Below are 17,010 nucleotides of genomic sequence, written 5' to 3'. Positions count from 1 at the left end.
ACTGTTAGACCCAGCCCCTTCAGTTCACTCTCTCTGGGACTGCACAACTGTTAGACCCAGACCCTTCAGTTCACACACCCCGGGACTGCACAACTGTTACACCCAGCCCCTTCAGTTCACACACCCCGGGACTGCACAACTGTTACACCCAGCCCCTTCAGTTCACTCTCCACATGACTGTTGTCATACCATTTCCACTAATAACTAGGAGTAACTTTTATTAAATATTTATTATTTTTAGGGTATCACCAAACCTCTTTGCATGTGTGTATATCCCAAATGCTATGGTTTAAAAAGGCACGTGTCACACCTATCATCTTTTAGGCCTATGGAAATGACTGCACAAAAACCTAAGTCCCTGGAAATCTTAGGAGAGACTGAAAGAAAAGATAGCTTAGAGAACCAGATGTTTGGGAGGCTTGGGTACAGGAATTGCAATTCAGCATAGACATCATAACAAGACCGTGTCTCCTTAAAAAAGGAAAGAAAAATGAAATACCTACGAAGCAAAAGCAGTAAGAATTCAGGAATGGAATGGAATGTAAGCAAGTTATTAACTTGAAGATATAAAAAGAAACTTATTTAACGATTAATTGATTTTAAAAACCATCTTTCTATAAAGCTTCATGTATTCAGGGCAAATCTAAAGGAGCAAGTTTTACATTTCTACATTTCACACATTCCTCAGTACCTGGCTTTATGAAGCTGGCAGGGTCTCCAGAAGAAACATACTGATGCTGTGCTGTTAAGTTTGTATTCCCAGACATAGTAGGTTGAGCTACATGAGGAAAATGGTTAGTCTGTGGTCCTGTAGATTGATAGTTATATTGCCAATTCAAAGGTGGTGGTGGGTTGGCTCCAGGAAGAAAGCTAGCAGAAGGCATTGGTGTAGCAGCTAGGTTCTGAGAAGTAGGTGGTGGCATTCGGGTAACAGGACCACTGTGAAGTGGAGGTGGTACTGGATTGGAAGCCACAAGTGGTCTATTAAGAGTCTGCCCAGATCCCTGAGAACCACCATAGTTCAACTGTGCAGAGACTGGATCCAAAGTCTTTGCTGGCATTGGACGAGGGTAGGATCCTGGAAGCTGGGAATCATATCCTTGGCTCGATGACACTTGTGATGACATCAGTGTATTTTGAACAGGACCTTCAGGTAAGAAAGAAGGAAAATTAGTCTTACAAACAAATATAACAATACTTTTAAAGACACAACAATAGGGCTAAGAATGGGGTTCATACAAAATCCTGATTTCAATACGCAGGAGCTATACTTACTGTAAGTATAGCACTCAGAACATTTATGCAGGATGATTGTAAATTCCAAGACACCTGGGTTACAGTGAGACTCTGTATCAGAAAATCAAAACAAGGGCCTGAAGACAGCATTGTCATGAGGGAAGAGCATATACTATATGCTGGGCATGGGGGCACAAGCCTTTAATCCCAGCACTAGGGAGGCAGAGGCAGGTAGGTCTGTGAGTTTGAAGCCAGCCTGGTCTACATGGTGAGTTTCAAGACAACCAGGACCAAACTGAGAATGGTGGTATATACTTTTGTTGTTTGTTTGGTTTGGTTTTTTGAGACAAAGTTTCTCTATGTAGCCCTGGCTGTACTAGAACTCCTATAGACCAGGCAGACCTGGAACCCAAAGATCCACCTGCCTCTGCCTTCCAAGTGCCAGAATTGTGCACCAGTTTATGTATGGTTTTAATCCTAGCACTTGGGAGGCAGAGGTAGGCAGATCTCTGGAATTTCAAAGCTAGCCTGATTTACATAGAGAGTTCCAAGCCAGCTAAGGGCTACAACAGTGAGAACCTGTCAAAACACACTCACACATAAAACCAACAAAATATTAACTATTATTACACTCAGGGGCTAGAGAGATGAATAAACAGTTAAGGACAATGGCTGCTTTTGTTGAGGAGCAGGGCTCTTCATGTGGGTCCCCATAATGTGAAACTGTATTACAGGGTGACAGCATTAGAAAGGTTGAGAACCACTGCTTTTTTAATTCCTGCACTTGAGAGGCAAAGGCAGATGGATCTCTGTGAGAGTAAGGCCACCTTGGTCTACAAAGCAAGTTCCAGGACAGCCAGGGCTGTTACACAGATAAATCCTGTCAGAAGAAAAGAGATGCAACACGATAAATGAAAGACCCAGAGACAGATACTGGGGTTCAAACTTCAAGCTGAAGATTAGAAAAGTAAAGTAGTAGGCCATTAGCTCTTATCACTACCTCAGGCTGAATGGGCTGATCCTACTGCCTCGCCTCAGTGTGACTATAGAATCCTGAGACTAAATGTCTTCCTCTCCTCAGTGTGGCTGGAGAATGAATGGCAGATACTGAGACCTTGCTCCTGTCTTATATCTCTCTCTAATACTGGGATTAAAGGCATGTAATCCCAGGTGCTGAGATCATCTTTGTGTGACTTTTTGGACTGGATCAATCATGTGTAGATCTGGGTTGCCTTGGACCAAGTCCTAGGATTAAAGGTATGTACCACTACCTCCTAGCTTCTGGCTATTGGGATTAAAGTTGTGTACCTGACTCCTATGGCTTGTGGCTGACTCTGCTTTCTGAATCCTCAGGCAAGCTTTAATAAATCATAAATAATATATCACCACAAAGAGAAGTGAAGAAAGAAAAATGGAAAGAGAAGCAAAACATACATGTTTAATAATTATATGCACAGACATTAACTTGGGGCCACAGAGATGGCTCAGTAGATAAGAAAACTTGATGTGTCATCATGAAGACTAGAGTCTAGCAGGAAGAGAACAAACCAGGTATTCCATAAACACCCGGGACTCCAGCTGGGGTAGGGGGACGCTTAGACCTTCTTCTGGCCACACACAGGCAAAGACACTTACACCTACATACACACACACACACAAATAAATAAATAAATAAATAAATAAATAAATAAATAAATAAATAAATAAAATCTAAGACCAGATATTTATTCAGCATAATAGACACTGGAGAACAAGAAACAAAAATGAAACCAAGATAGCCACCCAGACAAATCAGGTGGTTAAAACAAAAAAGAGTGCAGTAACGGAGTCAGCATGCTAGTGGGAATGTAGCGCATGCATCTATCACTCCTGCTCTCAACATTTTAAACGGTTACCAAATGAGCTTGCAATCCCCTTACGTTGCAGTGACTTCACACAAATGCTTGCAGCAGCATTATTTACAATATCCATAGTGCTGCCATGCTCCCACCATGATGATAATGGACTAAGCCTCTGAAACTGTAAGCCAGCCCCCAATTAAATGCTTCCCTTTCTAAGAGTTATCTTAGGGAGCTAGTGAGATGGCTCAGCTGTTAAGAACACTAGATGTTCTTCCAGAAGTCCTGAGTTCAGTTCCTAGCAACTACATGGTGGCTCACAACCATCTGTAAAGACATCTGATGCCTTCTTCTGAAATTTGGGTGTACATACAGAGCATTCATAAATAATTAGTTTTTTAAACCGTTACTTATAGATATAAATACTTTGTTTTGATATGGATTTTCACATATTGATACAAATTTAAGGTCAATTTTGTGATATGTTTAGGTATTGTGTTTATATAACTCATTTAAAAATATAATGTATAACTTAGCACAGATCATAGTTACCTATAATAGTCAAAACTTATAGTTGTTAGTTAGGATTTCTAGATATACAGAGATGTACTTGAGATAAATAGACATTCTTCAAACCTTTCAAAGACTTACAGAATATGGCATTTAAAATGGTTTAGGGTTTTTCTTGACAATGAGACGTAACTGCTCCTGGTAACACCACTTATGTCAGAAAGGAAGATGGACATCAAAGAAACTTGTCATGGAGTTTGCTTTCAAAATGGCAAGACTAGCCATTTGGGCAAGATACTGCTCTAGTCTGTTTGACTTTATGCTGTATAAACTGGACATGCAGGACCCACAGGAAAGTGACTGCTGATACAAGATGGACATTGCTACAGGATTCTTGCTTCATGGAAGAAGAGTCTGCCAGACTGCAGGACACAAAAAAAGGTGACTGACAAATTACAAATACTGATAGTTTAAAGTTTCCTGCTTTGCTGAGGAGTCTGCCAGACACACTGTGGCCTATAGGATAAAGATAGAACATTACAAAAAAACTTCAGGTGACTGATCAAGTAGCAAGATGTCTCTGTCATTTCTAGAGTTTATATATTATCCTTCTGTGGTTTTTGATGGAGTTAAAGACAGATAGCTATGGTTATAATTTTCCTTAGTTAGGATTAAAGATAAGTTACATATAGGACTTCAGACTCACAAAGATAAGATAAATGATGAAATATTTTCTTTAAATCTTGCTAAATGTTAATAAACTAAATATTGTTAACTATAGTTCTTGTTTGATAACTGTTTTGTTTTATATATATTACTATGTTAAAGTTAAAGCCCTTCTTTTTATTTTAGACAGAAAAGAAGAGATGATGGAAGATGTCATTCTGTAAATATGTTTGTCATATTGATTAATGAATAAAGCACTGTTGACCAAAAGGAAAGCAAGATAGGCGGGACTAGGAGACTAGGAGGAGAGAGGAAGTAGTAGGGAGGAGTCAACATGTAGAGATTTGAGGGAACAGAGGTCCCGGCCCTCTCTCTGGTAAGATGAGACCACGTGGAAATACTTAGATTAATAGAAATGGGTTAATATTTAAGAGAGCTAGTGATAAGAAACTAGTAACTGGCCTACAGCTTTATATCTAATACAGCATCTCTGTGTGTTATTTGGGGCCGGCAGGGAAAAAAACATACTCTTAACAGTTACTTTGGTCATGGTGTCTCTTCATAGCAATGGAACAGAGAATAAGACAGAAGTTGGTACCACAGATTGAAGTATTATGTGACAGGCCTGACCATACTGTTTGTTGGAGGAACCTGGAAGACATTGGGATTCAGACTAGAAAAGCAGTTGGATACTTTTAAACCAGGCTTAATGGGCCATCCTAGTAGGAGAATGGAAGACAGTGCTAAGGGAATTTTGAACGGTGGGGCCCAGCTCAAGAAATTTCAGAGAGGAAAGAAGAGTAGCAAGTGGCCTAGAAATCATTCTTGTGGCCATTTCTTGTCCTTCTAAATATCTGCCTGATCTACAATGAAAAGTAATAAGTGAGGCAACAAGAAATAAAACATGTGGGCTGGAGAGATAGCTCAGAGTTTGGGAACACTGATTGTTCTTCCAGAGGTCCAGAGTTCAATTCCCAGCAACATCTACAATAAGATCCGGTGCTCTCTTTCTGGCATGCAGGCATAGATGCAGGCAGAATACTGAGTACATAATAAATAAACAAATCTTAAGAAAAGAGAGAGAGAAAAAAAAACATGCATAGTTTGAGGGAAAAGGAGCACCAGGAAACTAATGAAGCTAAGTCTAGTGCTCCAGTTTAAAAAGAAAAGCCTGGAGCTAATTGAAGTAAACAGAATGGTGACCTCTGGGCAAGACCACACCCAGCTAGGCTTCCAGGTGTGAAAAGGAATCAAGGAAAAGCTTAGGGAGTAAAGGAAACCACATACAACAGAAAACTGGTGCAGATATAATTGAATAAGGGGGCCAAGTTCTATCCCCATCAAATAGCCAAACTTGGCAGCTTTGGCCATGTGGTTCTAGTTTTAGAGTCAGGGATACAAGAAAGGGAATATGGAATCTCCTTCCAATGCTAAGGAAAGCTGTCAAGGACATGTATGTGTTAGGGACACCCCTGAGTAGAGAGACCACTGTGTGAAGCTGTTAAGGTGGAACCTGGATTTCATTGAATACTTCAAGAGGATGGAGATGCCAGACTCGTGGGATACGTGCCACACACCTCAGGTGTGGAACCAGCAGTCAACAAAGCTGAAAGGAGTTGCAGATCTGAGGAGTGCTTTGATTATCAGACATAAAGATGCAGACTTTGGAGTTTGCCCCGATGGTTTTAGGTCTTGCTTTGGCACAATATTTCCTCACTATGCTCCTTTTCCCCCATTTTGAAATGGTAATGTATATTCTGTGCCACTGCAAATTAGAAATGTGACCTGCTTTTTTTATTTTGATTTTATAAGAGCTTACAGTTAAGATAACCCCATAAGTCTCAGAAAAGACTTAAATTTCTTGTTTTGGTTTTGTTTTTTGAAATACGGTTTCTTTGTATAGCTAATCGCTATCCTGAAACTCACTCTGTAGATCAGGCTGCCCTCGAACTCAGAGATCTACCTACCTATCTCTGCCTCCTCAAGTGCTGGGATTAAAAACATGCACCACCAACACCTGGCTGAACTTTAGACTTCTAAGCAGTGCTGAGGCTGAAAAAATATGGGGACTTTTGAAGTTGTACTAAATGCATTTTGCATTACAATATGGCTAAAAGCATATGGAAGCCAGGGAGTAGAATGTGGTGATTTGAATAAGAATGGCTCCATATGCTCATGCATTTGAATGCTTAGTCATCAGGGAATGGCACTATTTGAGGAGGACTAGGAGGTGTAGGCTTGTGTCTCTGGGGGTGGGCTTTGAGGTTTCAAAAGCCCATGCCAAGCCCAGTTCTCTCTCTTCCTGTGGCCTGCAGATAAGGATGTGTCTCTTAGCTACTGCTCTAGTGCCATGTATGCCACCACGGTTCCTGCCATGTTATTGATGGACTAGGCCTCTGAAACTGTAAGCAAGCTGCTAACAGTTTCCTTTTTTTTTAAGAGTTGCCTTGGTCATGTGTCACTTAGACACTAGAACTGTGTCTAAGACAATATCCCCAAAATGGAAACAATCACCACCATCAACAGGATAACCCTGTGGGATTTGTCATAAAAAAAACAAAGCACTAATAGGCTATAAATGAATAAACCTTAAAATGCTACTACATGTGGGGACTGGAGTTCAAGCTCAGCATCTGCTGTTATGTATGAGGCCCTGAGTTCACTTCCCACCACCACACACACTATCTTTTCACTGAAAGAAGCCAGACACAGGAGAGTGTAATTAGACATGCATTGTATAATTAACCTATATACAATGTCCAGGATAGGAAAATCCAGACACAAAGGCCGATTCATGCGTGGTTGAGGCACTAGAGTGATGAGTAAGGATTTTGATTGTCTTTGGGGGTAGTAATGTTCTGAAATTTGGGCTACTAAGATGGCTCCTTGGGGAAAGGCCATTTGCTATATATAACAGTAGAAGAGAACCAATTCACCAAAGATGTCCTCTGTCCTCCTATGTGGCACCATGGCATGTGTACAACCCACCACACACACTCACATACACACACTAAGCAAAATAGTATTGGGTTTTTTTTTTGTTGTTGTTGTTTGTTTGTTTTGTTTTTTTGTTTTTCAAGACAGGGTTTCTCTGTGTACCTTTGGAGACTGTCCTGGAACTCGCTCTGTAGACCAGGCTGGCCTCAAACTCATAGAGATCCACCTGTCTCTGTCTCCCAAGTGCTGGGATTAAAGGTGTGTGCCACAACTGCTTGGCAAAAGTGTTGTTTCTTTAAGTCTGCATACTAGTGCCAGGTGCAGTAGGTAGCTCATGCCCATAATCTCAGATTTCCAGAGGCTGAGGCAGGAGGATCTCTGTGACCTCAGAGTATGAGACCAGCCTAAGCAACAGAGACCCTGTTGGGGGTGATCTTCCATACTACATACCTGGTCACTGTCATAAAACTATCCCATCCTATAGATGTGATGACCTTCAAGGTTGCTGAAGATATAGACGGTCTAAGATGGTCACCCTCCCCCATGCCCTGCCCATAGGAACCATTACCAATGCTTCCCCATGTACTGTGAACTGTCTACCAAATTACTGCATCCAAGCAGGAAGGTCATGGGATTCACTGATATAGCCAATCAGAAGCACAGGTCAGAAACCTGGACTTGTTACCACATCTGAAGCAATTTATGGGGCTGAATCCTTATTTGACCTGAAGAATCTGATGGTATCTCCAGGTGGATGGGGTCATAACTGAACAGGACAGGGTGGCTGTAGTTGTTGCAGTTGGTGTCCACTGAAGAAGTGCATGTGCCCACACCCCAGGGTGATCACAGGAGAGCTCTCTGCTGTGTGAGGGCAAGCACAGAGAAGCAGTGTTTGTTCCTTTGCTCCTGACCTCTTCACAGTGCCCCTGCCTCCCCCACAGACCTCACAGGTGCTTGGAAACACCAGCAGTAACATTCCCTTCATAGCAATTACTGAGCAATTTATTTCTCACTCAGTGTTTTGCACTCCATTATCTTAAAACAAGTGTAGGAGGGACAACTATTTCTCAAAGTCATTTGTTTCCCCTAATTGCGTATCTACTTCTTCTTCTCATTTCCCTGGTAAGACTGCATTAAAAACCCTTCATAAGTAGCTTGGCAGGGTGACACACACTTTTTCTATTCCAGTGCTAGGGAGGCAAAGGCAAGTGGATCTTGAGTTTGAGGCCCGCCTGGTCTACCTGGTGGGTTCCAGGACAGCCAGAACTATATAGTGAGACCCTGTCTCAAAAACCAAACCAAACCAAAATTAAATGCCCTAAATACTTTTTCTTCCCCGGCTTTTGTATTAAAAAAAAAAATAAGATTTATTTTATTACTTGTAATTATGTGTATGTATCTGCATGAGGGTGCCCACAGAGACAAGAGGGGTTGGAACCCCTAGGGCTTGAGTTATAGGTAGTTGTAAACTGCCTGATGTAAATACTGGGAATAGAACTTGGATTCTCTAGAAGAGTAGGAAATTCTTTTAACTACTGAGCCATCTCTCTGGCCCCATGGGATTTAGTTTTTTGGTTGTTTGGTTTCCTTGTTCTTTTTAAGACAGCATCTCATATGCCCTAGCTGGTCTTGAGTTTGTTATGTAGGAAAGGCTGGACTTGAACTCCTTGATCCTCTGCCTCTACCTAACAAGAGCTGGGATTGTAAGCATATGTCACCATAGCCAGCAAGCATTTTTACTTTATCTGTGGCTCTGTTAGGGACAATCTGAGGAACGTGAGGAAACAGAGGCTGTCTTAGTTAGGGTTTCAATTGCAGTGAAGAAACACCATGACCACGGCACTCTTTTTGTTTTGTTTTTCGAGACTGGGTTTCTCTGTGTGTAGTCCTGGCTGGCCTAGTTCTCATTCTGTAGACCAGGCTGCCCTGAACCTCGAACTCACAGAGATCTGCCTGCCTCTGCTTCCCAAGATATGGGATTAAAGGTGTGTGCCACCACTGCATGGCTATGGCTAATCTTATAAAGGAAAACATTTAATTGGAGCTGGTTTACCAGTTCAGAGGTTTAGTCTATTATCATCATAGCAGGAAATACAGTGGCAGCACAGGCAGAACATGGTGCTGGAGAAGGAGCTGAGATCTGCAGGCAGCAGGAAGAGAGAAGCACACTGGGCCTGGCTGAGCATCTGGAACTTCAAAGCCCCAGTGACACACTTCCTCTAACAAGGCCACATCCTCTAATACTGCCTCTCTCTATGAGTCTATGGGGTCCATTTTCATTCAAACCACCACAGAGGCCAAATTAGTGTTCAGATCACTTCCTGTTGCCCCTGACTAAGATGTAGGACTCTCAGCTCCAACACCATGTCTGCCTATACACAGCCATTTCCCACCATGACAATAATGGACTAAACCTCTGAACTGTAAGTGAGCCCCCATTAAATGTTTTCCTTTCTTCACAGCAACAGAAACCCTAAGACAGTAATTCACACTTGTAATCCCAGTACTTGGAAGGCAAATACTAGAGGATTGCTGTGAGTTGGAGGCCTGCCTGAGCTACATATAGTAAGAGGCACTTCTTCACTCCTCCCAACCAGCCAGAAACAAACAAATAAATAAATAACAGAATCCTAGGAGAGTACATGCCTCATGTACTGACCATTCACATAGATTTCAGAATGGACCTAGAAACCAGTGATTTAAAGTGGATGTTATGGCATACATCTGTAATTCTAACAAGCTGGAAGCAGACACAGGAACACTTCATCAGGTGTAAGACCAGCCCCTTCCTTCCTTTCTTTCTTCCTTTTCTTTCTTTTTTGACAGGGTTTCTCTGTGTAGCTTCAGAGTCTGTCCTGAACTCACTCTGTAGACCATAGGCCAGCCATGTTGTAGGCCAACCATGGCTACACAGTAAGTTTCTGTCCTGAGAGAAATGGCAGTGGCAGCACAGGGGTGAGGAGCATACATACAAACACTACATACAGATGTTCAGTCAAGCTTTGGTAACTTACCAAGACACTGTCTAAAATAAAGTTTAAAGTGGGAGAGGAGTGCCTGACTATGTGCTCTATGACAGCATGCCCCTTAGCTATGAGAGGCTGTGTTCAATCTCCAGCTACCCCAAAACAAACAAAAAACTCACTGGTACACGATAACTTTTAGAATCATTGATGTCCTTATTATTCATAAGTAGAATGTAAAATAGTATCACACCAATTAATACAAAATCACAATTTATAAATTTCCTTAGTAAGCCTAGTAAACAATTAAGAACACACTGAATTAACTACCTCTTTCACATAAAAGTCCATGTAGAAGAAAAAGGCTGGCAGTTCAGGCCTGTAACTTGGGAGGCTGAGGTAGGTGACAGAATGAGCTCGAGGCCAGCCTGAGAAACTCACTGAGACTGTCTCAAATTTTAAAAACACAAAAAAGGGTGGGATGTTGCTCGCCAAGCACACAGGAAGCCCAGTGTTTAATCTTCAGTATCATATAATAAATGAATAAACAAAAATGTAAAGGAAGCAGATATGTCCCTAATGGTTTTCCTTAAAATTCTAAGTAGGACAAAGACTGAGGGCCTTTTCATTCTTCAGCCATTCATTCACTAGTACATTATATACTGAACCACTACTTAGCAGGCAGTTTATAGTGGTCAACTATCGAACATTTACCCAAAAGAAACACTAATTTTAAATTAATTCAGAGGGGTTGGAGAGGTGGCTCAGTGGTTAAAAGCACTGGCTATTCTTACAAAGAATCTGGGTTCAATTCTCTGCACTCACAGGGTAACTCACAAACCTGAAAATCCAGTCCCAGGGAATCTGACAACCTAGGGGATCTAACTTAGTACCTCATCTCACATTATTAATCAAAATACATTCTTCACCTGAAGAATTTGTCAACAAAAACAAAAGGAAAGAAAAGATAGTTGTGGTGGCATAAACCAATAACCACAGCATTTGTGAAGTGGAGGCTTAAAGATCAGAAATTTACAGACATCTTTGTTGCATAGTTAATTTGAGGTCAGTCTGAGCTACATGAGACCCAGTCTCAAAAAAACAAACAAATAAGGCTGAAGGCATAGTTAAGAGCATTTGCTGCTCTTTCAGATGACTAGAGGTCAGTACCCAGCACCACATTACATGGCCCACAGCTCCATGTAACTCCAGCTCCAGGGGATTAGACACCCTCTTCTGGCTTCTGATGGCACTCACACATATATGTACACGTATATACACAAATGCTTAAAAGGGGGGAGGGAGTTGAGGATGCAGCTCAGTAGTGAAGTGTCTGCCTAACATGCTGAGAGCTTGGTCTTGCTTCTCAGAACCATAAAACAAAACAGTAACAAAAAGAGAAAGTGCCAGGCAGTGGTGGCACACACCTTTAAGCCCAGCACTAGGAAGGCAGAGGCAGGCAGATCATGTGAGTTTCCTGCTAGTCTGGTCTACAGAGAGAGAGAGAGAGTTCCAGGACAGCCAGGGCTACACAGAGAAACTGTATCTTGAAAAACCAAAAGGAAAAAAGAAAGGGGAAAAAAAGGAGGAAAGCAAATTCTGAGAATCAAAGCTAGGGTAGGAGCAATTTCAGGAGCTCAGAGGTAGAGTGTTTGCCTCACAAGCCTAAGGACCTGTTAGATACTTACATATATATACACAGGATAGAGAGGACTATGAGACTGAGGGATAATAACAACAAAAGAAAACAGGAAAGTCTATGATGGGACAGGAACAGAATGGACTAAATATTAACAGAAAGAAGCACTCTTAAAAGTTGTCAGCACACACACAAGCAAACAAAAACCACCTTTAATCCCAGCACTCGGGAGGCAGAGGCAGACAGATCTCTGAGTTTGAGAACAGCCTGGTCTACAGATGGAGTTCCAGAACAGCCAGAGCTTCTTCACAGAGAAACCCTGTCTCAAAACAAAAACAAAAAGCCAGCAACTCTTTGCTGTAGTTATAGGTATATACCTATATAAGGAGACAAAAAATAAGGCTTTGATCCCTGATTCCCACACTAGTTCAAGGATCTGGGTCCTGGGATCAAGGAGAAGAAAAGTGGGTAATCAGATGACAAAGTGTGCCATTGGCCAGTGCCTGGAAGCACTGTACCTGAACAGTGAGTGCTAGCTCCTGTTAGTTACTATGTCTCTCTTTCCAGAGCCATGGTCAATCAGCAGAGAGAGAGAAAAGCAGTTCAATGGCTACTACATGCAACAGTGTTACCTTCTTCGAGCTTTGCTTTTTTTCTTTTTGCAGTACTCAGCATTGAACCCAAGCCTTGTACATGTTAAGCAGGTGCTTCACCACTTAATGTTATCTCTGGCCTACAACAATGTACAGAGGTACACAAAGGATTATGGGAGTTCAGTTTCTGCCCATTCTGAAAACAATAAACATGGGAGGGACTAGATACCACCTTTATTCAGGGCCTGTTTCTGAATAAAGACTGCTCATATACCGCTAAGAGCACTTGCTACTCTTCCAAAGGACCCAATTTCATCTGCAAGCACCCATATCAGGTAGCTCACAACTGCCTGTAACTCCAGCTCCAGGGGATCTGATGCTCTCTTTTGGTCTCTGAAGGCACCTTCACACATGTGACACGGAAACATGGATGCACACACACACACACACACACACACACTTACTTTAAAATACATAAAAGCCAGACAGTGGTGGTGCACACCTTTAAGCCCCATTTAATCCCAGTACTCCAGAGGTAGAGCAGACAGAACTCATTCTATGTGAGTTCAAGAACGCCTAGTCTACAAAGAAAGTTCCAGGACAGCCAGAGAAACCCTGTTCAAGAAACTAAAACAAGCAAATAAATACATACATAATTTGAATTATATAAACTGAAAATGTACTCTAATTTAATTACTACATATTCACTGACTTGAACTGCAAACAGTTGATTCTAAAGCTTTTGTTCAACAAAATTGGGAATGTTTTTTTTCCTTTTTTTTTTTTTTGTTTTTCAAGACAGAATTTCTCTGTATTCCTTTTGGAGCCTGTCCTGGAACACTCTGTAGACCAGCCTGGCCTCGAACTCACAGAGATCCACCTGCCTCTGCCTTCCAAGTACTAGGATTAAAGGTGTATGCCACCAACACCCTGCTTGACAGAAACTTTTTAATAAAACGTTTGTAAGTACTTTTTGTGTATCTGTGCACCACATGCCTATCTGGTGCTCACAGAGGCCAGCAGAGGAAGACAGATACCAATCCTGGAACTGAAGTGGTTGGTTGTGAGCCACTTCATGGGTGCTGGGACTTGAACCCTGGTCCTCTACAAGAGCAGCAGGTGCTCTTAACTACTGAGCCATGTCTTCAGCCTCCCAAACTAGTAATTCTTAAATGTGCTAGACACTATGTGGGCTCTGAAGTCACAGGACTTACAAGTCGAGGGAAGTCAGATACTCTTACAAAATTACAGCCTACCAAAGGAAGGTGAAAGGAGATTGACCCTCTCAGCTTCAGGGCTATGTGTAAATAGAAGTGTTACATAGACATCACACAGAAATGAAGTTAATAAACTTTCAGTCTCTTAACTGCTGTAGCAAGTTGGTTTAAAAGCTAGCAAAGGAGGTACAGAATGACAGGAACTCTTATTTCCCTTTAGCCTTATTACGATCATCAGGATAAGGTATCAGTTGAAGTTATCTTGCAGCCTCACTATCAACATACTGCAATGGAAATATACAAGTCAGTATTAAAAACCTGGGGGAAAGGCCCGGCAGTGGTGGTGCACACCTGTGATCCCAGCACTCGGGAGACAAAGGCAGGTGGATATCTGTGAGTTCAAGACCAGCCTGGTCTATGAGAGCTAGTTCCAGGACAGGCTCCAAAGCCACAGTGAAACCCTGTCTTCAAAAACAAAAAACAAACAAACAAAAACAAAAAACCTGGGGGTAAGCTGGGCAGTGGAGGTGCACACCTTTAAACTCAGCAATCAGGAGACAGAGGCAGGTAGATCTCTGTGAATTCGAGGACAGCCTGATCTACAATGCTACACAGAGAAACCTTTGGTTTTGAAAAAACAAAAACAAAAACAAAAAAAAAAAAAAAAACAAAAACCTGTGGGAAACCTTTCTAGACAATCTTTAGGTTGTAATGCAACATAATACCATATTGCTGAGCAAAATAGTTTATTTAGTATAAAGAATATAGCAAGAAAGCAACTTACAGAAAATGAAAATAGCCACTCTTGCTAAGTCTTGGTTAAATCTAAATGATATCTTGAGATCTAGTGGTACTGTAGCATGGTAACTTACACAAGCACATTAAACCAACACCTAAGAATTTTCAAACACAATTAGCTACCAGGTGTGGTGGTACACGCCTTTAATCCTGTGCTCCCAATATAGAGGCAGGTGAACCTCGGTGATTTTGAGGCCAACCTGGCCTACATAGTGAATTGCAGGTCAGCCAGGACTACAAAGAAAGACACTGACTCAAAACAAAATGTTAAAAATGGTTATTATAGCTAGGTAGTGGTGGCACACACCTTTAATCGCAGCACTTGGGAGGCAGAGCAGGTGGATCTCTGTGAGCTCGAGGCCAGCCTGGTCTACAGAATTAGTTCCAGAATAGCCAAAGCTACACAGAGAAACCCTGTCTTGGAAAATAAAAACAGAACAAACAAACAAAAATCACCCTTATAACCAAGGTGGGGGGGGGGGAGCCTGATGTGATGGCTGTTACATTTGCAGTTAAACTCCTTACTTTTATTGGCCACATTTTTTTCCAGCTCCTACCACACTAAAGCACAATCACCAGTTCCACATCTGAATTCCCAAATGGCTCTAAACAACCCACATGTGAGTGTTCTCTTAGTCTCTTTTATCCCCAAGGTCAGAACGTGAATGTGCAACAGGTGCTTTGACCAAAAGACAAAGTAAGTGGAGACATGAAAGTTCCTGCTCTGTAATCCAGACACTCAGGCAGCTGAGACAGGAGGATTGCCACAAGTTCAGGCCAACTGGACATACAGAATGAGACACTGTCTCAAAAAAACTAACTAAAATCAATTAAATACCTCCAGCACAACCTATCATACGAATTAAATTCCTGCAGTGTTTCAAAATCCTGACAACTATACTTGTATGTAATCTCACAGGCACATTTGCAGAATTTGCCATTTAAGTGAAATTTATAAGAAAAACCCACACCAGAGACACCTTGCTCAATTGTTTTCACCTCAAAGAGAATGACTTCATCTTCTATGTAAATGCTTCTGTCACTGAACAAAATGGAGTTTACATAATCTGTTACTATAAACTTAAGAACCAATTGAAGTTAACTTGTCAATACTTCTAGCTTGTTGCCCTGCCCACAGAGCTGCCTACCCACAGACATTTTTAAGGATTATAAAGAGCCCTCTTTGTAAGGAAAACAGTAGTCTTCTTTAAATGCATTGTAACCAGCAATTTTAGTCACTGGCTATTTTCTCAGACTTCAATGGGCACAGTGAGTACTTTAGTATTATTCTCCCTGTCTTCTTCCCATGAAGCAAAGACTTGTAGGCTAATTTGTAAGTAGGCAGAAAATGTCTTTATTATATCAATTAAAATACGCTTAGCAATTCACACTTAGAAAAGCTCCAGGAATCCTAGAAGAGGTATCATATTATAAGATATTCTCATGCCAAGTGATAAATTATAGTGCCAGATGTACACTCTCCTCGGGTTTAGAGGGTTGTATCTAACTACGTTCCAAGTGAGGAGGTTCTTCCACAACCGAAAAACTGCACAGGCGGCCCAGGGGCCGCTGTAGGAAGACCCTTGGAGAAAAATCGCTGGAGGGATGAGTAAGTCCTAGAGGGGTCTGCCAAAGGCGGAGTCGTTCATTCATCTCCGCAAACTCGAACTAATAAACACGACCAGCATCCCTCGGCGCTTGGATCTTACAGACCCGAGATGAATCCTGCCCTCAAGGACAGCGGACTGAGGTGGCGAGGAGGGTGATGGCACTCAGACACTATGACCTCCCTTGTAAAGCAGTTCTGAGGAACTGATTTCGCCCGCGATTCTTTTTCACCTCTTGTTTAACTCAGACACTGCATACCGCAGGTGCTTACTGTTTGCTGACTGAATAAATACATGTGAAATAGTTGTTTATCGCAGACGCAGCATACCGCAGGTGCTTACTGTTTGCTGACTGAATGTATAAATACATGTGAAACACTCTCCCCAACGCAGCTCTGCAGGTGCACCTCTACCGCCGTTCCCGGGGCTGAGCCGGCCCGGAGACCTCGGACCCTGGCCGTGCCGTCCTCCCCGCCCCCATGCGGCACTCACCGTTGGTGTAGGGAGATCCCGAGGCCGAGGCAGCCCCGTTCTGGGCCTGGAGGCTGGCTGTGGCGCCGCGGGCGGCCGGGATCCCGGGCTGGGCCATGGCGCCCGGGGTTCTCAGGGTAGGACGGAGTCGTCGGGGTCGACCGAGAGCTCGGAGAAGGAAGCCGAGGGGAGGAAGCTGAAGGCCTGAGGGCGGCAGGTCAAGGCCGAAGCATGGCGTCTCGGTCTCCTCAGCCCGCCGGCGACCACGACCCGGCCTGGGCGCGGAGAGGCTCGGGAGTCTGGCCGGCGGGGCCGCAAACGCCGGGCTCGGAGGCGCCAGCCGAACCCGGAGAGGAGGCAGGCCCTGGGAGGAGCCGCCGGCCGCGCCGCGCAGGCACAGTGGGGACACGTGGCACTTCCGGTTCCGGCTGGGCGCTCTCTGTCCTGGCGGAGCTGCCCCGAGGCCACCTGATAGTCCCGTGGCCGGGCCCGGAGGACCGTGCACGGACTCGCCGTCCACGTCACGGGCTCCCGC

At 43.0% G+C, this 17,010-nt stretch overlaps 1 protein-coding gene across 1 annotated transcript in view; it reads right to left on the bottom strand.

Moving 5' to 3' along the window:
* Sec24a (SEC24 homolog A, COPII coat complex component) overlaps positions 1-16,708 on the bottom strand; it is a 67,639-nt gene extending 50,931 nt beyond the window's left edge. Inside the window, exons 1-2 of the mRNA XM_051180737.1 lie at positions 16,497-16,708; positions 692-1,147 (exon numbers count right to left, since the gene is read on the bottom strand). Coding sequence (XP_051036694.1) covers positions 692-1,147; positions 16,497-16,593 — 553 coding nt within the window. The 5' untranslated portion in view covers positions 16,594-16,708. The remainder of the gene's footprint in view (positions 1-691; positions 1,148-16,496) is intronic.
* Between the last annotated feature and the right edge of the window lie 302 nt (positions 16,709-17,010).

This window comes from Phodopus roborovskii, unplaced genomic scaffold (genome assembly GCF_943737965.1).
Source record: "Phodopus roborovskii unplaced genomic scaffold, PHOROB, whole genome shotgun sequence".
Lineage (NCBI taxonomy): Eukaryota > Metazoa > Chordata > Mammalia > Rodentia > Cricetidae > Phodopus > Phodopus roborovskii.
Note: the sequence above shows the minus strand (reverse complement) of the source record. Positions and strands in the feature narration are given on the sequence as shown.